At 44.2% G+C, this 22400-nt stretch overlaps 1 protein-coding gene across 1 annotated transcript in view; it reads left to right on the top strand.

Annotated features, from left to right (window-relative positions):
* Window positions 1-345: 345 nt before the first annotated feature.
* The window catches only part of cad (carbamoyl-phosphate synthetase 2, aspartate transcarbamylase, and dihydroorotase), a 33995-nt gene continuing 11940 nt past the window's right edge, over window positions 346-22400 (top strand). The window contains exons 1-25 of the mRNA XM_080545460.1: window positions 346-444; window positions 1050-1189; window positions 1362-1491; window positions 1954-2096; window positions 2358-2499; window positions 2897-3068; window positions 3860-4045; window positions 4876-4985; window positions 7401-7543; window positions 7855-7986; window positions 8416-8649; window positions 8897-9118; window positions 15339-15527; window positions 15880-16004; window positions 16241-16374; window positions 16492-16604; window positions 16724-16974; window positions 18043-18289; window positions 18571-18669; window positions 19014-19238; window positions 19590-19772; window positions 20142-20360; window positions 21213-21380; window positions 21738-21920; window positions 22252-22356. Coding sequence (XP_080401586.1) covers window positions 363-444; window positions 1050-1189; window positions 1362-1491; window positions 1954-2096; window positions 2358-2499; window positions 2897-3068; window positions 3860-4045; window positions 4876-4985; window positions 7401-7543; window positions 7855-7986; window positions 8416-8649; window positions 8897-9118; window positions 15339-15527; window positions 15880-16004; window positions 16241-16374; window positions 16492-16604; window positions 16724-16974; window positions 18043-18289; window positions 18571-18669; window positions 19014-19238; window positions 19590-19772; window positions 20142-20360; window positions 21213-21380; window positions 21738-21920; window positions 22252-22356 — 4077 coding nt within the window. The 5' untranslated portion in view covers window positions 346-362. The remainder of the gene's footprint in view (window positions 445-1049; window positions 1190-1361; window positions 1492-1953; window positions 2097-2357; window positions 2500-2896; window positions 3069-3859; window positions 4046-4875; window positions 4986-7400; window positions 7544-7854; window positions 7987-8415; window positions 8650-8896; window positions 9119-15338; window positions 15528-15879; window positions 16005-16240; window positions 16375-16491; window positions 16605-16723; window positions 16975-18042; window positions 18290-18570; window positions 18670-19013; window positions 19239-19589; window positions 19773-20141; window positions 20361-21212; window positions 21381-21737; window positions 21921-22251; window positions 22357-22400) is intronic.

Below are 22400 nucleotides of genomic sequence, written 5' to 3'. Positions count from 1 at the left end.
ACACTGCTTTGGCGGCGTGTGGAGAGGTGTGGACCAAGCATACGGCCATCGAAAAACTCATTTTCTCCAACAAAATTCATTTGGACGGTTTAACGCTTTGTTTTGTATAGGGCATAAGTATACGCACACCAATTACTGTTGATTTTAGCTTGCAGACATTTTTCAAGGGAGGGTTTTGGTCTTTCGAGCATCCACGTTGCATCTGATCTAGTCTGTGTTCGGCGGCGTGTGTTTCACGTGGGCAAGCATTGCGGAACTGAACCTGCGACTGGAGAAAAACCTGAGAACAAGCTTTCACATAATCGATATAAAAAAGCCAGCGTTGATTGTCATCTATTGAAGTCGTGAACGTTTTGACAAGAATGGCAACCTTGATTTTAGAAGATGGGACCACATTCAAAGGCCGCCTTTTCGGGGCAAATGAGTCAGTGTCTGGAGAAGTTGGTAAGTAATTTTTTAATGACGGAATTAATCGCGAAACACTAGAGCTAGTATGTTGTAGCTACACATACTGCGATTGCGTTCGTTCTAGGCCCCACATCTCAAAATACCTCACTATATCCCACTGAAATAGATTGAATAGATTTACCCTTCACCACCACCACCACTACTACCACCCGCACATGTGTTTCGCGCTGAATATTCAAGTTTGCGGCTACATTTTTCTGATTGCACATCGGATCTAGTGAACCCCCTCGTAAATCACGCGTGTCCCCTTTACTATGCAGGACAGAGGGGGCCGAGATTAGGTGGCATGCCAGTCAGTAGCCAGCTGTAAAACAGATGCTCCCTGACTCCGGCATTCAGATCTACTTCGGTGCCAGTGGGGGAACTCTTGAGTTAGACTACTTTGAATATGAGGGCTCCAACCCATACACTGCAATTATGGAGTGCATTCAATTGGATTTTAATGTAAAATCTGAAAGATCTTATATTTCTCCTAATAAATGAAGTCTGAATATTATGATTTCACAGATGTGCACAGATCGCACCATGATTCCCCTTTTCATTAACAGTCTCTTTAACCTTTTTTCCCCCTTTTCTTTCAGTGTTCCAGACAGGTATGGTGGGTTACCCTGAGGCCCTGACTGACCCATCTTACAGGTGCCAGATCCTGACCCTCACCTACCCTCTGGTGGGGAACTATGGTGTACCCCAAGATGAGGAGGGTGACTTCGGCCTCAGCAAGGTGTGTTGAGTGGTCTACCTGGCAGCCACTATGAGAACCAACCTTGGCCAATAAACTGCTGAAATGATGTGTGTGTGTGTGTGTGTGTATTTAACTTGAGGGCACCCACACACACTTTTCAGGAAAAGTTGTTTGTGTGAGTGATTGACACGTTTCCTCTGTGTTTCCTCAGTGGTTTGAGTCGTCTAGGATCCACGCTGCAGCCCTCATTGTAGGAGAGGTCTCTCAGAGTCCCAGCCACTGGAGTGCAGCGCTGTCTCTGGACCAATGGCTGAAGGAGCAGGGCATTCCGGGGCTAGAGGGTCAGTTCACAATGTGTTGTTCATTCGATTAGATTAGATTCAACTTTATTGTCATTGACAGAGTACAAATACTGGCAGTATCTATCTGGTGGTTTGGCATCTAACCAGATAGGCAAATAATTACTGAATTGCGTAATCTGGTAAAACCCTGGCTTTGTGTTGTGCAAGCACTGCCGCCAACTTCACCAAGTCATCACTCCTAAATATGCAAATGCATCCTAATGCTGAAGTTTGCATTTAAATAAAGAATGTTCAATACGACCAAAGCATAACAAGCTGAAGTGCAAAGACCTTTCAAACACAAGACACAAGTACACATAGTATTACTTTAAGTAATAAGTAGCATTGTGACTGCCAGCGGACCCTGTTCCTAAATGTTTAACACGTGAATGTAAGGTACATAAGACAAACCGTTTTTGTTGATGATGATGATGATGTTGTTGTTGTTGTGATGTTCTGTAGGTATTGACACCCGCCGGCTGACCAAGAAGATCCGTGAGAAGGGAACCATGTTGGGGAAGCTGGTCGTAGATGGAACCCCTGCCTCTGACGTTCCATTTGACAACCCGGATCAGAGGAACTTGGTCAGAGAGGTGTCCATGAAGGTAAAGGCTTGTTCAACAAATCCAAAAAAATTACAGAGATTTTCTTGACAGCTGTTTTAAATTGTCCTGTCCTCCTGTGCCACATTATGTTTACACTACTGTGCAGCTTTTGAATCTTAAAATCTGCATCAAACTCATTTAGTATCATATTGATGCCCAGGTAAGAGTATGACATTACAAGACACTGAAAAGGGACTTCTCATGAGACATTTCTAGGATTAGTGGTAGTTAAAGTGTGTGTGTGTGTGTGTGTGTGTATAGGCTCCCAGGGTGTTCAACCCCAGTGGCAGTGTGAGGATCACAGCCGTGGACTGTGGCATCAAGTACAACCAGATCCGCTGCCTGTGCCAGAGAGGAGCCTGCGTGACCGTGGTGCCCTGGGACCACCCTCTGGACAGCAACGGTTGGTAGTCCCAGATAAAGCACTGGCCTTGACATTATTCTCCCTCAGTCTCTGCTTCCATTCAGCAACCTGTTTTCATGCCTGTCAACTGTGAGAGCTTCAATCTAACTCGCAGCAGGGTTATAGAGACAATATCATATGCTTTCATGCTGTAGACAACAAAGGTTAATTGTCACAGCAGATTTCATTTCTGAATTGGCACTGTTTTCACCGGACACTGAATCAGCGTAGTCCGAGACTAAATCACACCTTCAATTGGGATCCTTCATTGATGACACGTTTTAAAAATAATAATAACAATTGCAAAACGGTTTGTAGGACTGCATGACTCCCTCTGTGTCATGACATGGCAGGTTGAAGAGATGATGGTATGACAACAATGTTTTTTCCCTTGCAGATTACGACGGACTGTTCATCAGCAACGGTCCGGGGGACCCCCAGTTCTGTAAGGAGACCATAGACAACGTGAAGAAGGTGGTGTGTGTGGACAACCCCAAGCCCGTGTTCGGGATCTGTCTCGGACACCAGCTTCTCTCTCTCGTTATCGGAGCGAAGACCTTCAAAATGAAGTGAGGAAATAACCAATTTCTGTTCACAATAGGATCAATAAAGTACTACTCTCTTCACTCAGGGTACTGGCTATTGTCATGGCCTAAGGGGACAGGGACGGAACTGCCTCTCCCTCTCCCTCTCTCCCTCTGCCCCTCTTGTCTTAGGTCCTGCTGACTCTTGTCTTTGTAAAGCTTAAAGTGGAGACAAAGCCTATGCATCTAGTGTTGATGCTACTGTCTCGGTAGCCCCCCTCAACTCTCTGCGTTTCCCAGGCCTCGTCCTCATTTCTCTGGGAGCGCTGTGGTGTGAAATGTACTTTTCTGCTGAGCGCAGCAGTCTGGAGGAGGCCTAGTCTATTGCTGAGGTGCTGGAGAGGCCAGCGGTTTGTTTTGGGAAAGTTCCTGGGAATTGGGGGGATAGTTACTTTGTTGGTGTTCGTTCCAAGGCCAGTTCAGATGCCAGTCTTTCCTTTTGTCCCTGTGGAATTTGTGGCTTTGCAGCTGGACAGAGTTGAAGTTCACAGGGTTTATATCAATCACCAAGACCTTGACCACTGGGAATCAGAATGTTCTGCAGTAATATTATGTCTCTGCATCTTGGATGCAGCCATCCTCTTGGTCAGTAGTAGTAGTAGAATTGAAAACTCTCTATGAAAAACATTGGGCTAGTGTCAATACTTAGAATTAGAATTGTATTTTGCTTCTTGCGTCGAGTGAATACAATTTAAATTGATCCGAAACCTGCAGTAGAAACAGGACTACTACATCCACATGACCTCTTTCATGACTGTGTGTCTGTTTGTTCCTAGGTACGGCAACCGTGGTCATAACCAGCCGTGCATTCACAAGGGTACAGAGCGCTGTTACATCACGTCTCAGAACCACGGCTTTGCTGTTGACCCCCTCACCCTCCCGGAGGACTGGGACGTACTCTTTACCAACGCCAACGACCAGACCAGTGAGGGCATCGTCCACAACTCCAAACACCTGTTCAGGTAAGACCCCATAGACAGGGGGGTGGGTGGGTACGTCTCCTCGGGTAATGCAGATTAGACGCAACGGTGATTGGATTGAGACAGTGAGTGTAAACAACACAGTCAACAACAAAGCAAGGCAGTGTTATAGATGTACAATATGTTACTTTCAGTGTGAAGTGAATGCATAGTAAAAAGTAATATTACCCAGAATGTACGTTCTTTGTTGTGAAACTACATTGTACATTTCTCATACGTGCATGCATACATGGGTACCCGGAAATAGGGAGACTATTCATAAAAAAATATTTTTTTACTGAATTGGTGAAACCAATATGTACACAAATCTCTGCTTTAACCTAACAGTAATTGTTTGATTTCAAATCCAAACTTTTGGTGTTTAGAGCCAAAAGAACAAAAAATGCTTAACTGTCCCATTACTTATGCAGGGCACTGTGTAGGAGAAAAATGTCGATGTAATGAATAAATAAATGTTCTCTCTAGATACTTATGTTAACACAGAAAAAGAGGTCGCTCAGGTGTTGATATTGATATTGTGTTGTCCATGTCTCAGGTGTTGATATTGTGTTGTCTATGTCTCAGTTGTTGATATTGATATTGTGTTGTCAATGTCTCAGGTGCTGATGTTGATATTGTGTTGTCCGTGTCTCAGGTGCTGATGTTGATATTGTGTTGTCAATGTCTCAGGTGCTGATGTTGATATTGTGTTGTCTGTGTCTCAGGTGCTGATGTTGATATTGTGTTGTCTGTGTCTCAGGTGCTGATGTTGATATTGTGTTGTCTGTGTCTCAGGTGCTGATGTTGATATTGTGTTGTCTGTGTCTCCTCAGTGTCCAGTTCCACCCAGAGCACATGGCCGGGCCCACAGACCTGGTCAGCCTGTTTGATGTGTTTCTGGACACCGTCAGAGATGGCAAGGAGGGCAAGACTGGCAAACCAGGTTAGATACACTGTACATGTTCTCTCCTCCACTCTCATATTACATATTACCTTTATCCCAAGAGACTTATAACAAATACATTTGTCTAAGTACCGGTATTTGAATCATCTATCCATTAGTCATCATAAGAAAAACAAATCTATGCTAGGACCAGGGGCCATTGGCAGTCACAATGCTAGAATATATATCTTTTTGTATTATTATTCATTTATTTACAGTAGAGAAACTGTACAGGGGGATAGTGGGGAGCATATCTGTATTATACACATTGACATACACATATACTGCAGTGTTTCCTCCAGGATTCCTCACATTAGTGGCGGGGTGGTGATTTTTCGCGTGCAACGCGCCATGGCGCTCAAAACAAAGACGTAATTTCACCAAAAACTAGAGGGTGGTAACATTTTTTTTTGTTATAAATAGAGGTTAAGTCATTAAAGCCAAGATATCCTACAGCTGCAGCAGAACATGCAGAACGCGCATACAGCACTGAACATCAGTTACCGTATAATATACATGTGACTGACAGATACGCCCAAGACACTGACACACACAGAAAGATCATCAGCTCGTCGAATATGAAGTACACTAGAGATAATCAGCTCATCGAATATGAAGTACACAAGAGTAGAGCACACATGGAACCGGGAACGCGCATACCGCACTGAACAACATCCGTAGAATATAAACTTGTGACTGACAGTCACATACATACATACATACACACACACACACACACACACACACAATGAAAGATCATCAGCTCATCAATACGAAGAAGTCCTACATGAGGGTACACGCACAAAACCGGCTAATGTTACTCACTAGTACCGGTAAGTAAAATCACAGTGTGACAGATAGGGATGCTCCGATTTATCGGCCACCGATTTAAATCGGCCGATTTCACTCCAAATGACTCGATCGGTGATCGGCAAAAATGGCCGATCGCAAAAACCGATATTTTATTTATTTTTTTATTTTTTTCCCTGGGGAAGACAGATAACTGAACAGAAAACATAGGAGGACGTAACAGTATGTAAACCATGAAGGCCACGTTTATGATGTCTTTTATACAGCCATATCGACTGACTTGGGCTTCAGGCCCTAACTGGGTGATAGGCCAGACTTTTACTATGCCATAAAAATGGGTCTGCGTTTGCTTGGTGCCTAATGGATCAAAACTTTTGTCTAAAAAGCAAAAAATATGTAGGCTATCCAGTCAGTAGGCCTACAGTTATGTATTTAAAAAAAAATCGGTATCGGTATCGGTTGATCTTGAGGAAAAAAATCGGTGATCGGTATCGGCCCCAAAAATCCAGATCGGAGCATCCCTAGTGACAGATTCGGTAAACAACCAACAGCAAGGTAATGTATCAGCTGAGTTAAAGAAAACCAATTCTTACCTTTAATGACAGCGACATGAACCCTGTTTACCCGTACCTCCGCCGTTCTGTTCGTGATGATTTTAGAGGCAATAGATTATTTTTGCCCCGCGCATTTTGCCCTGTAATTAGACCATGCGACCACACCTTGTGTCTCTCTCTCCAAATGTTCCCTGAATTTTAGCTGCATGTTTTTCCAGCATGTAAATCCGTTGTCAATAAAAATTCGACTACCCTTCTTTCCCCCTGCCAATACTGTGTCGTTTATGACATTTACCAACGTTTATGCTATTAATAGTTCGAAGCTAGCATTAGAGGCTGCTCGGTTAACCCATTAGCGGGAACATTATTTGTTTCACAAAATAGGCTGATTTAGTTGACCATGAACATCAGAGACTACATTACGAATGTTCACTGGTATAAGAACATGAACCAGAGAACAGCAGTAAATGCAATAACCCACAGTCGTCGCTGATGATGTTGCATTTTCGATTAGGATACGGGATTAAAGGCACCGGCGATGGGCGAAGAGAGAGAGAGGAGAGTGATTTCCTGAAATCCAAATGTCCCGCGAAATTCGGACCAATCACAAAACTGTTTTGCAAGCGCGTTGCCTCGCGCCGCGCGCCTGTTGAGAGCGATTCAGTCTCGATTGCAGTGCGAACACAAACGACGAGGTTAATTGCAACATTGTAACATATTGTAATTTACTACACCCTAAATCGTAACGAAATGTAGGTCTGGAAGCGGCCTAAATCTAGCTTCAATCTGCTTTTTCTTCTGTTCTCCGGTCATAATAACTGAATCAATTAGTGGCGGAGAAAATTAATTTGTGGCGGCCCGCCGCGAATTAATGCATATAGAGGAAACACTGTTACTGTGTCATACACTTTTTCTACAGTTATTATTATGCAGGACATCTACCTAGACCCCTGAAAACATTGCAGAACAATTTCTAAAACATTTTGCGGAAAAATGCCTCCAATGTCAGAGCTGTGGGATATTAATGAGCACCTTCTCTTCATGCTGTTAGTGAAGGAGAGACTGACGGAGCACCTGACCTTCCCCGACTCTCCCAAGCCCGAGGAGTTTGTCCGGCCCAGGAAGGTGCTGATCCTGGGGTCCGGAGGTCTCTCCATCGGACAGGCTGGGGAGTTTGACTACTCTGGCTCTCAGGTGACACACACACACACACACAACAGCAATAGGCACACACTGGAGACAAAGGGTTTTGGTATGGAATATAAAGAAGTGTGTTCTTGGGATTGGCTCAGATTGTAGTAATCAAGAACTATAGAATAATAATTGTAGAATTATAGAATATAATAGAATAATGTATTGGAAATAATACCTATTCTGTTTGAGAATGTTTGGTGCCCCAGCAGGTGTCATTTGTAGTACATTTCACTCCCATGTTTATTTTGAGGGTGTGCTAAAACTAACCAGCTCCTCTTCTGTGTCCCCCCCCACCCCCACCGACCCCCCAGGCCATCAAGGCCCTGAAGGAAGAGAACATCCAGACTGTGCTCATCAACCCCAACATCGCTACAGTCCAGACCTCCAAGGGCCTTGCGGACAAGGTCTACTTCCTGCCTCTCACCCCAGAGTACGTCACCCAGGTGAGTCAAAAGACCTGCCCACCACCTCCACAGCGTCACCTGCTGCATGCTCCGGTCTAGTCCACACACTGACCTCTGACCACAGTGGTAAAGAAGCAAGCCACGTGTAGCCGTGTAGCACAACTGGCTCAGAATCTCAGAACTGACAGTAGATCAGTAGAAAGTGAGTGTCACCCAACAGGTATTGAACCTGGGTCTCCTGCCACAAGGCAGTCTTAGCTGAAGCCTAGGCAGTGTTAAACGTTTACACGTTGTGATTGGAGTCCAGCCTGAGGATGGGGGTAGTAATGGATAGTGAGTAGTAGTAGTAGTAGTAGTAGTAGTGATGGTGATCAGAAGGTCATGAGTTGAAATCCCACCTGGGAACACCACCACTAGTAAGCCCTCAGGATTAACTGACCCCCCCCCGGTTCGTTTCCCTTGCTTCAGGTGATCAAGAATGAGCGTCCAGACGGCGTCCTGCTGACCTTCGGGGGGCAGACCGCTCTGAACTGTGGCGTGGAGCTGACCAAGCGCGGCGTCCTGGAGAAGTACAACGTGCGCGTGCTGGGCACGCCCGTGGCCGCCATCGAGATGACGGAGGACAGGAAGGTGTTTGTGGAGAAGATGGAGGAGATCAACGAGCACGTGGCACCCAGTGAGGCGGCACTGTCTGTGGAACAGGTGAGGCGAGGGTGCGCCGTCAGACCACCACACACACACACACATACACACACACACACACACGTGCCCTCACACTCATGCACACTATGAGCTGGTGAGGTGAGCGTGATTACTTTGTTCACATGTACCTCCACACACTCCCAGCGACACAGCGCTGTAACGTACACACACACAACCTCACTCTCTCTCAAACTCCCTTGGAGACATCTCTGTATGTGTGCTCTCTCTCCCCCCTCCACGCCCACAGGCAGCGGCGGCTGCAGATCGTCTGGGCTACCCCGTCCTGGTGCGCGCGGCGTACGCCCTCGGCGGGCTGGGCTCCGGCTTCGCCAACACCAGGGAGGAGCTGATCACCCTGGTGACCTCGGCGTTCGCCCACACCTCCCAGGTCCTCGTCGACAAGTCCCTGAAGGGCTGGAAGGAGATCGAGTATGAGGTGGTCCGAGACGCCTATGACAACTGTGTCACTGTAAGTAGAGGGACGTCACTGTACCTGACTGTACTATAGACACTGTACTTGACTGTACTATAGACACTGTACTTGACTGTACTATAGACACTATACCTGACTATACTATAGACACTATACTAAGACCAGCGTCTTTGAGCCTCGGAAAAGCGTTATATAAATACAATGAATTATTATTATTATTATACTTGACTATACTATAGACACTATACTTGACTATACCTGACTGTACTATAGACACTATACATGACTATACTATAGATACTGTACTAGACTATACTATAGATCAGCCATCACCAACTGGCGGACCTCGGTCCGGGCTCGGACCCAAACGCAGTGTTTCCTCTATATGCATTTATTCGTGGCGAGCCGCCACAAATGAATTTCCTCCGCCACTAATTGATTCAGACAGTCCACTTTGATTCAGGCTGCGCAGAAAGGCAGCGAGTTATTATGACCGGAGAACAGAAAAAAAGCTGATTGAAGCTAGATTTTGGCCGCTTCCAGACCTACATTTCGTTACGATTTAGGGCGTAGTTAGTTACAATATGTTACAATGTTGCAATTAACCTTGTCGTTTGTGTTCGCACTGCAATCGAGACTGAATCGCTCTCAACAGGCGCGCGGCGACGCGCTTTCAAAACAGTTTTGTGATTGGTCCGAATTTCGCGGGACATTTGGATTTCAAGAAATCACTCTCCTCTCTCTCTCTCTCGCCCGGCGCCCGTCCCTTTAATCCCGTAAACCTACCCTAATCGAAAATGCAACATCATCAGCGACGACTGTGGGTTATTGCATTTACTGCTGTTCTCTGGTTCATGTTCTTATACCAGTGCTCAGTATAGAGTATTTTAAATGAACATTCGTAATGTATGTCTCTGTCAACTAAATCAGCTGTTTTTGTTGTTTTTTGTGAAACAAATAATGTTCCCGCTAATGGGTTAACCGAGCATTCTCGCACCTAATGCTAGCTTCCAACTGTTCATAGCAATATGCGCGGGGCAAAAATAATCTATTGCCTCTAAAATCACCACGAACAGAACGGCGGAGGTACGGGTAAGCAGGGCTCATGTTGGTGTCCTCAAAGGTAAGAGTTGGTTTTCTTTAACTCAACTGATAGCATTACCTTGCTGTTGTTGGTTACCGAATGCTTTTACTTGTGTAAACAGTTAATGAGTAACGTTAGCCGGTTTTGTGCGTGTACTCTCATGTAGGCCTACTTCGTATTGATGAGCTGATGATCTTTTTATTGTGTGTGTGTGTGTGTGTGTGTGTGTGTGTGTATGTATGTGACTGTCAGTCACAAGTTTATATATATATATATATATATAAAAAAAAAATCTTCAGATTTTATCCCTTTTTCACCCAATTTAGTATCCAATTGAACCCAACCTAGCATCCAATTATCCCCTGCCTATTGCGTAGGATCCGCCGCACGACCCTGTGGCCGGCAGCCCCAAAGGAGATCGCCAGGCAGACTAGCTGACTGGCTCCTCGAGCCCAGCACCGTTATTCCGGCACCCCGGGGGCGCTGTTGCGCGACGGATCCTTGTCCGGAAATAGTCCTATACCGCCCTCTGGAGCGGCCGCTCAATATGCCGCTCCCTGTGTGCCTCGGCCATATCCGGGTCTGGCGAGACCGGGATTCGATCCCAGTCCCCGGTGGGCAGCTTGCACTAGTGGCTAGTGCTTAGACCGCTACGCCACCGCGGGGCACAAGTTTATATTCTACGGATGTTGTTCAGTGCTGTATGCGCGTTCCCGGTTCCATGTGTACTCTACTCTTGTGTACTTCATATTCGATGAGCTGATTACAGTGTTTCCTCCAGGAATTTTTACATTGGTGGCGGATAGCCCTTTTTTCCCGCGTGCACGCGCATGAAACGCGCACGCGCGCTCAAAACAACGACCTAATTTCAGCCAAAACTAGAGGATGACCCAAAAAAAAGAAGAGAATATACAGAATATAAACTTGGGACTGACAGTCACATACACACACACAAAGATCATCAGCTATAATATAATACGAAGTAGGCCTACATGAGCACAAAAGCGGCTAATGTTACTGATTAACTGTTTACTGTAGTGCAGAGAGATGGTAGTCATAGGCGGCGTATCAAATGACAAAGCTAAATGTTTAATGAAGGACATGAACGATTGTCAACAATAGGGCTGTTACGATTAGTCGACGTCATCGACGTCATCGACTACGTCAATACGTCGGTTTGCGTAATATGCGTCGGTTAGTCGTAAATAAACAAAATGGCTGCGACCAGTGCAAACACGGAGAGAGTTAGCGATTAGCGATGTTAGCTTATAGCCAGTTTAACAGAAGTAACTTCACTTTTAACATGACTTCCCGTGGTCGTAGAAAGCTGGCTGACGGCTTAAAATGACCGTGAGGACCTGTAGACCTTATCCAGCCAGTCTTGTGTTTCTACCCCGGGGCATAGCCCTATTATCTCCATATTTATCTCCTAAAACAGTACTAGCTAAGCTGTTGTGTTTACCACAGTCCTGTTCTGACTGGTCGCGGGCCGTTAGTGATGCTTGTCTCACAACGGAACAGTTTGTGTGTGTGTGTGTGTGTGTGTGTGTGTGTGTATGTGTCACGCATGTGTGTGTATCTTTGTCTCTGTGTGTCTGTGTGTGAGTGTGAGTGTGACATGCTCACATTCCTCCACAGTAATGCCTAAGGTGGAGGGGGGAGAAGGGAGAGAGGGGGGGAGAGAGCTAAGGGGGGATGGGGAGAGCAGAGAGAGGGGGAGAATGTTATGTTTGTTATTGAGATTGTTATTGTTAAAGATTGTTACTGAGAGGTATACGGTATTCCGGTTAGAATTTCACTTTTTTACAGAATTTACTGCATTACTTGCACTTTTCCTTTTACTTGAAGTTAACTTTTATATTTTATAATATTATATTTTATGTTGGACTGTAAGAAAGAGAGGATCTTTTTTGTTGTGTGGAATATTGCCCTGCAGTGCAAGAATAATTGAATAAAATACTGAAATGTTGATAAGAGAAGTTTTTGACATTTATTTGGGGAAAATTAAGTGATACATTAACCGAACAGCAAAAAAATAATCGGTAGACCAATCGGTAAATTAAATAATCGATAGATTAATCGATAGAAAAATAGTCGTTTGGGACAGCCCTAGTCAACAACACACTCAAGCAGTAAATAGAACAGTCTAAACAACTTGGGTACTACGCACTCAACTGCGGACGGAACAATACTCTCAACCTATAGTTCCGTGCGTGAATTATGTCAACCCACCACATTACAGAAGTAAAATCAGTCAGATGGAGCATTCGGTAAACAGCTGAGTATCAGCTGAGTTAAAGAAAACAAACTCTTACCTTTGATGACACCCACATGAGCCCTGTTTTCCCGTACTTCCCCCGTGTGTCTCTTATTGTCCAAATGTTCCCTGAATTTTAGCTGCATGTAATTCCGTTGTCAATAAAAAAATCGTCTCCCCTTCTTTTCCCCTTGACAATACTGTGTCGTTGCTAAAGTGACGGCACATAAGAATCGTTTTTTTATACGATTTATACGTTTTTTTAACCCACAGATTACATGAGAGAAGCTATCTGTCATTATTTCAACCACTGTCCAAGTGGGGACGTTACAATACTTTCGTTTTAGAACGAAACGTTAGCCGCTAGCAGCGTTTAGCAGTCACCATTCTTGAGCAAAACATGATACAAACAAACATTCAAATACTCGTGTTGTCTTGATTTTTTTTTCCGATTTCAATGTATGACGCATCATTTGAAAGCTTACCATCTGTAGTTTCAGACTATGTAAACAAACGAAAAAGTACGTAAGCAAATGGTTATTATTTATCTGGTATAGATACCACTTCTGCGCCGAATGTACCGCCGGCACAAATCCGCACCCGACATTGTAATTACCGTAATTTCTAAACGGTTTGTGCTATCGAAAAAAATCCAACTGTCCCTGAAAGCTGAGATGTTGCACTTCAACCAACATATAGGGTATTACGGTAAAATGTGACGTGAGGACATTCTCAGAGTCAGTTTACTCACAGTGATTGGCGGAGCGTTCAGGGACACATGCTTTTTTTCTGTTCTCTGGTCATAATAACTCGCTGCCTTTCTGCGCAGCCTGAATCAAAGTGGACTGTCTGAATCATTTGGTGGCGGAGGAAATTCATTCGTGGCGGCCCGCCACCAATAAATGCATATAGAGGAAACACTGGATTATCTCTCGTGTACTTCATATTCGATTAGCTGATGATCTTTCTGTGTGTGTGTGTGTCATGCGCGTTCTGCATGTTCCGCTGCAGGTGTAGGATATATTGGTATTTGATCATCTTCTATATAAAATCACCTGCTCGGCTTTAATGACTTAACCGCTATTAAAACATTTATAATTGTTGCCACCCTCTAGTTTTTGGTGAAATTACGTCTTTGTTTTGAGCACCAGTGTGCGTTTTATGCGCGTGCACGCGCAAAAAAAATCGCGAAAACTGACCGCTCCGCCACTAATGTGAAAAATCCTGGAGGAAACACTGCAAACGCCTTCCTATCCGGACCCAGACCTATAACCAATGAATTATTGAGAATTATTACATTTTGACGGAGCGTTTCTTAATCTGCGCTGCTTTTCTAGCCTTTACGGCACTGGTTTAGCGGCCCAGCAAACTCAGTCCAATTGCATGTGTTGTAAATAATCTCACCAGTTCAATGTGAAACTTGACAACAAATATTGTTGAAATATTATTGAAATGTACTTTTATATATATATATATATATATATATATATATATATATATATATATATATATATATATATATATATATATATATATATATATATGGCACTGAATCATAACACAATCTAGACATTATGATGTTCCGGACCTTTGCTTGAGGACATTTTCTCTAACTGGACCTCTTTGAATTTTAGTTGAAGACCCCTGCTATAGATACTGTACTTGACTATACTATAGATACTGTACTTGATTATACTATGGACACTATACTTGACTATACTATAGATACTGTACTTGACTATATCTGACTGTACTATAGACACTATACTTGGCTGTAACATGTCTGGTTAACGGTTAACCCATAATATAATTAATTTTGCTTTGTTACAGCTTACTATTCAGTTATTATGTGTCTTTATTCATTTGTCAGTATTTGATCCGTGATCCGTACGGATCGCCCCCCCACAGTTCGGCACGCATGTGTGCAAAATTTAAACAAGTAATAATATTACAGATGAACTAATATTATCTCTTGTAAATCACAATGTAGAGTTGCCATGAAAAGATAGACGCGACAGTTGCGTGCTTTGTTTTACTCTAAAGCGCAATGATAGGTTGATAATGCGCAAAAAAAAGAATCCGTTGTTTACTCACTACACGTGAAGCTGGGAATCCACAACAACAAGGCTGCGTTCGTAAATTCGCTCTGGAATCTGATCAGCATTCAAGAAATGCCTCTTGTCCAATCAAATTACTTGGTCCCTTTATGACGTCGGACCCAGTGTGCGCTCCGGCGCTCTCAAAGCGAATTTACGAACGCGGCCTAAATGTATCATGGCGAGTGCTAGTAACGTTAACGTCGGAGGAGAACTCGAAATGCCTCCCTCGTCATTTAAATCCCATGTATGGGAGCACTTTGTCTTCTCTGTCAATTATGACGGGAGGCACGAAAAAGGTAGCTCGACAACTTCTGATAATGGAGGCATTTTTTTCATACCATGTTCAAATGAAGGGTTCACTTCATTATTTAGTTAAAAGTGGCATAAAACATGTTTATTCGTCTGCTTTAAGGAGCCCAGTGATTCACCAGGTGCCTCCCTCTCTCATATTGCACTATAATTTAAGTTGAATGTGTATTTCAGTATAATATGTAATGTTTGAGTGTAGAATGTTAGATATTTGACCAGGTTTGACATCTTGAATGTTGTTGTTTTTTTTCACATAATAAAAGTGGTGTTTTTACAGAATTCAAGGAAAAAGCAGTTTTTATAAAAATAAAAAACAATTGTGTTGATCCGAAAAATTATCCGATCTGTGACTCAAAAAACGTGATCTGAACCGATCAGTGAGTTAGGTGATCCGTTACACCCCTAGTCTGTACTGTAGGACTAGTGAGTAGTTAAGTGGTGCGTCTGTTGTCTATGTACTAGGCATGTCATTGGAATGATTAGAACACATTATTGTTCCAATTCTAGGTGTGTAACATGGAGAACATCGACCCGCTGGGTATTCACACGGGGGAGTCCATCGTGGTGGCGCCCAGTCAGACGCTCAACGACTACGAGTACAACATGCTGAGGAACACCGCCATCAAGGTCATACGACACCTGGGCATTGTGGGGGAATGTAACATCCAGTACGCCCTCAACCCGGAGTCTGAACAGGTATCTTAAACCGCCTACGCTGGCCCTCTAAAACATTATGGCATATTTTACACTGAAAGCAAATCTATGTTTTTTTTTTCAGAAAATAAGCCAGAGATTATATTATCCCCCCCAAAAAGAAAAAAATCACTGCAATGTTTTAAATTGATCTTATTCATTTTTTCTGGTAACATGAGAGGGTTTAACCTTCTTAAATGGTCATCTATTGAACTAGCAATGGATTATCTTTGAAAAGGGCTTTTTTCGTTACAGAAGAGAAGTTCAGTGACCTGCTGAATTAGAGTGTTGGCTATTAAACAACCTGATGTGTGCGTGTGTGTGTGTGTGTGTGTGCGCTCTCTCTGTGGTCCAGTACTACATCATCGAGGTAAATGCCCGCCTGTCTCGGAGCTCAGCCTTGGCCAGTAAGGCGACAGGATATCCCCTAGCCTACGTAGCTGCCAAGCTAGGTCTGGGCATTCCTCTACCTCAACTCAAGTGAGTTTGATCAACCAAAACATTTAAAACTCTACTAAAGCCAAGATAGTTCTCTTCAGTTTTATACTTTATAATCACTTGTGTGTTACAATGAAACTGATCCCTGAGTAAGTTATACTCATGTATTGTGTTAAGAGTTTATATAAAGAGCTAATCAATACTATGATTCAAAAGTAATGCTCACCATAAAATATGGTTCTGTTGAGTAATTGGACATGTTTTCCGTTTGTGCTCAGGAACTCTGTGACCAACTCGACAACGGCTAACTTTGAGCCCAGTCTGGACTACTGTGTGGTGAAGGTGCCTCGCTGGGATCTCAGCAAATTCCTGAGGGTCAGCACCAAGATAGGCTCCTCCATGAAGAGCGTGGGTAAGGAGGAGAAGACCAGGAAGTGTCCTTTTTGTGTTTTTTTTAAACAGTTTTTTACACTAGGGGGTTGGTTGGTTGGTTGATGGTCGTCTGTGGTCGTTATGTTTCTGCCTGTAGGAGAGGTGATGTCCATCGGCCGCAGCTTCGAGGAGGCCTTCCAGAAGGCTCTGAGGATGGTCGACGAGAACTGCGTCGGCTTCGACCACACCATCAAACCAGTCTCTGACGAGGTCAGCTTCATGTGGTTGTTACCATAGCTTCTCCTCTCAGTCCAGTCGTAAAGCAAGCCATAACTCTCTCTGTGTGTGTGTGTGTGTGTGTGTGTCTGTGTGTGTGTGTGGTCCTACAGGAGCTCCAGACCCCCACAGACAAGCGTATCTTCGTGCTGGCGGCTGCCCTCAGGGCTGGCTACACCGTAGACCGCCTCTACGACCTGACCAAGATCGACCGCTGGTTCCTCCACAAGATGAAGAACATCGCCGACCACGAGCGCCTGCTGGAGTCGTACAACCAGGACGAGAGCTCCATGCCCCTGGAGGTGATGAGGAAGGCCAAGCAGCTGGGCTTCTCTGACAAGCAGATCGCCCTGGCCGTACAGAGGTAGGTTAACATGTAGCATGTTGTTGCTCTGCATTGGATTATAATGTTTACTAAACTGTTGTACTCCTTACTAGGATGGCAGTTACAATGCGAAGGTTTGCCAAGGAAATGTGGCTATATTTAGGTCATAGCGAAGCATAACTTAATATTGATAATTAAATTACTTGGAGTCAGATTAACAAATGCAAATAATAGTTTGTGCTGATTTAGTGCAAGAATAGTCAAAGAATTAATCAAATGAGGGTTTTAATAATACTGTATACTTATACAACAACTATATATATATATATACTGTATATATACTGTATATATATATATATATATATATATATATATATATATATATATATATATATATATATATATATATATATATATATATATAAAATCTTTAAGTATTACATGGCAAATACTTCATATAAAAATGTTACATTCTATCCTCAATGGTAAATGATTGGGAGGGTGGGTGGGAGGGAGAGACAGAGACGGAACGAGAGAGGGAGAGACAGACTGAACAGAAACAACGACACAAACAACAGCCAGCCATTACATCTCCTTTCCTAACTATGTTATTCTAACATAAAGACAACTTTCAATATAAAACATTTGTCTAACACACAACCTTTCAATTAAACTCAAATATAAAGAAAAGAGAACGAATCTGTGCTTTCCTTCTGTTTTATAGACCATAGTAGTTAAATTAGGAGCCAACCAACAAACACAAGACCTTGTAAAAGACCACAGCCATTTATCTCATTGGGGGAAGGCTCATTTGAAGATAGGGGGGGGGGGGGCAGCCTTGATGGCTCTCCCTTCACATTGCTGTTGTTCACCAAAAATCCAACATACTCTTCGGGCTGGTTTCATGGACGCAGATTAAGACTAATCCTAGACTTAAAAGCATCCTCAATGGAGGTTTTCCATCGCAAGTGTGATTTAATCCAGGACAAGGCTTAACCCTTGTCTGTGAAACCGGCCGTTCAAGACATTACCTGACCTAACTATTTTTCACCGTAATTCAAAGAAACCCATCTGACCTTTCAACCTTGTACGTGTGTCTCCCCCTAGCACGGAGCTGGCGGTGAGGAAGCTGCGTCACGATTGGTCAATCCTGCCCGTGGTGAAGCAGATCGACACGGTGGCGGCGGAGTGGCCTGCCCACACCAACTACCTGTACCTGACCTACAACGGGACGGAGAATGACGTGGTCTTCGGCGAGCCTCACGTCATGGTCATCGGCTCCGGGGTGTACCGGATCGGCAGCAGTGTGGAGTTTGACTGGTGCGCTGTGGGCTGTATCACAGAGCTTAGGAAGGTAAGAGACTGGCATTGGTCAAATATATGGGATTTCCCATCCTCCCTCCCTTCCTTCTGTCCTTCCTTCAAGTATCTGATTTGACTAGTTCTGATCAGTTCTGGTTAAAGCCAACAGGTTGGATAATCTCATATAGACCTGTGATTAGGGCAGTGGGGTGTCTTTTTGAACAGGCCATATCTTTGTTTCGTGTGTGACAAGTTTAATTTGGAGCGGTGCTGTTAGTGTAAAGAACTCCCAAATTGTACTGATTGTGCTGAACTTGCTGTGTCATTTTCCAGATGGGCTGCAAAACCATCATGGTGAACTACAACCCTGAGACTGTCAGTACAGACTACGACATGTGTGACCGCCTCTACTTCGACGAGATCTCCTTCGAGGTAAACAACCGTGATAGCTTTTAATGCAGAGACATTTCACAGCGTGTTCTGGATAACCCACGCATTATCTTTGACAATGTTTGCTATAGAGTAAAAAAATCATATCCAGTTCCTCTTCAGTTGTTACTTTGACCTAATGTCCTAAACATTGTTTATATTGATTCGAAAGACCATGAAATGGCCCAGACTATTCACAAAATTATCCAGGTTTATCACTAAGCGCAAAAGGATAAAACAGTTTTGTGTATTGTTGATTTGTTCAATCAAAAACACAATTTCATCATAGAAAAAAAGCGGTCTGTTTTAGTGAGTGAAGAGCTCCTGTGTGCCTCTGTCTCTGCCAGGTGGTGATGGACATCTATGAGATGGAGAGTCCCGAGGGCATCATCTTGTCCATGGGCGGCCAGCTGCCCAACAACATCGCCATGGCGCTGCACAGGCAGCAGTGTCGCATCCTGGGCACCTCCCCGGAGTTCATCGACTCTGCAGAGAACAGGTTCAAGTTCTCCCGTATGCTCGACACCATCGGCATCAGCCAGCCGCTGTGGAAGGAGCTCACCGAGATCGAGGTAAAAAGTAAAATATATGAATGCATCATAATGTCAGCACAGTTCTTGCTGTTTATATGCCAATGCTATTGTTTTTCTGTGTAACTGTCTGATTGTACCTCGTCTCCCTCCCATGCCCATCCAAAATGAATAAAATTCTATTTGTACGCCTGTGCCGTACATTTCTAATATATACATCTATCCAAAGAGCCTTACATTACGATGAGTGCATACATTATATTACATTTTATTTATGGTCCCAGCGGGAATCAAACCCTCAACCTAAGCGTTTCTAGCGCCCATGCTCTAACCAACCGAGCCACACAGGACCACCTCTCGGTGTTTGACTTCTCATCCTCCCCTACTCCCCAGTCGGCCATGAAGTTCTGTGAGACGGTGGGCTACCCCTGCCTGGTGCGTCCCTCCTACGTGCTAAGCGGAGCGGCCATGAACGTGGCGTACACTGACAGCGACCTGGAGAAGTACCTGAGCAGCGCGGCGGCCGTGTCCAAGGAGTACCCCGTGGTCATCTCCAAGTTCATCCAGGAGGCCAAGGTCAGAGATGAGAGATGATACTTGATGGGTTGCTTCTTTTTTTTCTTTTTTCTTTTTTTACATTTGCATTTTTTGGCATTTAGCAGACGCCTTTATCAAAAGCGACTTACAACAAATACATTCGCATAAGTAAGTGAATCGTCTATCCATCAGTCATTGTAAGAAAATAAAAGTAATCTATGCTATGGCCAGGGGCCATTGTTGTTATTCTAACTATGTACACTGCTCTTATCTACTGTAAACATTGATTGTTCCACCCCAACAGTGTTATCCAGTATCCTCTCCTTCCTGTCTGCCTCCCTTCCATAAACAGAGTGAAATTGACCCCCAGTTTCACAATTAGTTTTGTGTCTCCACTGTGTTTTGTAGGAGATTGACGTGGATGCGGTGGCATGTGACGGGGTGGTCGTCGCCATCGCCGTGTCGGAGCACGTGGAGAACGCCGGCGTGCACTCTGGCGACGCCACCTTGGTCACGCCCCCTCAGGACATCAACCAGAAGACCATGGAGCGCATCAAGATCATCGTCCATGCCATCGGACAGGAGCTGCAGGTCACCGGGCCCTTCAACCTGCAGCTCATAGCCAAGGTGAGGCGCCAGACTGAGAATGAGACACCACGTAGCCTGGGAATGTTGTGTTGATCTATGTCGCTTTTTCTATTGTTTTCGCACTTTTTCACTACCGATACCGATTTTCACTACCGATACCGTTAGCCGACATCAATCTAATATTTGTATTTTACTCCTGAATAATAACAAATACTTCCCCAGTATACACCTCGTTCCAAATTATTATGCAAATTATATTTTTCTCAGATTTTCCTAAATAGTCGATGCAAATGACAATCAGTATAATTTTCAAGTCATCAACCGTTAGAGTATAATTCAAATTTTATTGAACAAACCTCCCAATGATGACAGTATTTTTAAAAAAAAATAAAAAACTCAAAATGCACTGTTCCAAATTATTATGCACAACAGAGTTTCAAAACATTTTATAGGTTGTAAAGAACTAAAAATGGTAATTTGATTAATTTAGGGTTAGGAGGTCATATTAGGAGGTCATATTTACTGAAATCAAAAGCTATTTCAAACAAAAACATCTTAACAGGTCAAGTTACATGTTAACATAGGACCCCTTCTTTGATATCACCTTCACAATTCTTGCATCCATTGAACTTGTGAGTTTTTGGACAGTTTCTGCTTGAATTTCTTTGCAGGATGCCAGAATAGCCTCCATGTGTCCATCATGTGTTTTTCTGTGACTGAAGGGTGTTGTGTTTGCTGCCCTGTAGCCTTGACGTGTGTGTGTGTGTGTGTGTGTACACGTACGTGTGTGTACGTGTGTGTACGTGTGTGTGCGTGTGCGTGTGTGTGCGCGTGTGTGTGCGTGTGTACGTATGTACTTGCGTCATAACTGTCGTGGTCTCTTCCCAACAGGATGACCAGCTGAAGGTGATCGAGTGCAACGTCCGCGTCTCACGCTCCTTCCCCTTCGTCTCCAAGACCCTGGGAGTGGATCTGGTCTCCCTGGCAACGCAGCTCATCATGGGGAAGGAGGTGGAGCCTATAGGGCTGATGAAAGGCGTGGGCATTGTGGGCGTCAAGGTAACCAACAGACACTTGGAACTGCGGAACATTCTATTGAACTAACTAGGACTAACTTAGTTGAGCCCTATTCCTATTCCGATCCTTCTCCACAAAATGGCCGCTTGTTCACTCATTCTTATTTTCGCATTTGAAAGCGATTGGAGTAAGCATGGGCTAGAGGGTTTTTCCACCGTATGTCCAACGACACCAATTCGATTTCCAGTTATGTTAAATCCGTTTAAATGAGAGGGAGGGAGTGAAGGAATGAATGAATAAATGAGTGAACTAACACTTCTTCTGTATCACTTTGTTGAGAAGACAAGAAGAGAATGCTACGTTTTGCTGAACGTGTGGTGTGTGTGTGTCTCTCTCCAGGTGCCCCAGTTCTCCTTCTCCCGGCTGGCGGGGGCTGACGTGGTGCTGGGGGTGGAGATGACCAGTACAGGGGAGGTGGCCTGCTTTGGGGAGAATCGCTACGAGGCCTACATCAAGGCCATGGTCAGCACAGGCTTCAAGATCCCCAAGAAGAACATCCTGCTCTCCATCGGCAGCTACAAGGTACACCAGCGTGACTGGGACTCTTTAAAAGCCTCCCTCCTTGAGTAACTAGGACTAAAAAGCCTCCCTCCTTGACTGTGTTGTTTAAATAGCATCGAATAGGATGATACTTTATTTATGCAGCTGTTACAATGTTCACTTGCTCACTTCCCTTGCTCTGAACTCCCCTAGCACAACTCACACACACACACCACATTAGTGAATATACTGTATGATAATGATTGTGGTTCTCACCACTGATATCTTAGGCGACCAAAGGGATTTTACTACACTATCAAAGCACAAACAGACAGACACACACTGACTGGCTGACTTGTTTCCATGTTTCCAGAACAAGAGTGAGTTGCTGCCTACGGTCCAGGCCCTGGAGGAGCTGGGCTATGACCTGTACGCCTCCCTGGGAACAGCTGACTTCTACACAGAGCACGGCGTCAAGGTACGTTAGGGTTACCTGCCTGACACCAGTACCTCTCACTCCGC

The sequence above is a fragment of the Nansenia antarctica genome, assembly GCF_963989245.1.
Source record: "Nansenia antarctica genome assembly, chromosome: 1".
NCBI classification, from domain to species: domain Eukaryota; kingdom Metazoa; phylum Chordata; class Actinopteri; order Argentiniformes; family Microstomatidae; genus Nansenia; species Nansenia antarctica.
The sequence above is the reverse complement of the archived record's forward strand: the minus strand, read 5'-3'. Positions and strand labels throughout refer to the sequence as shown.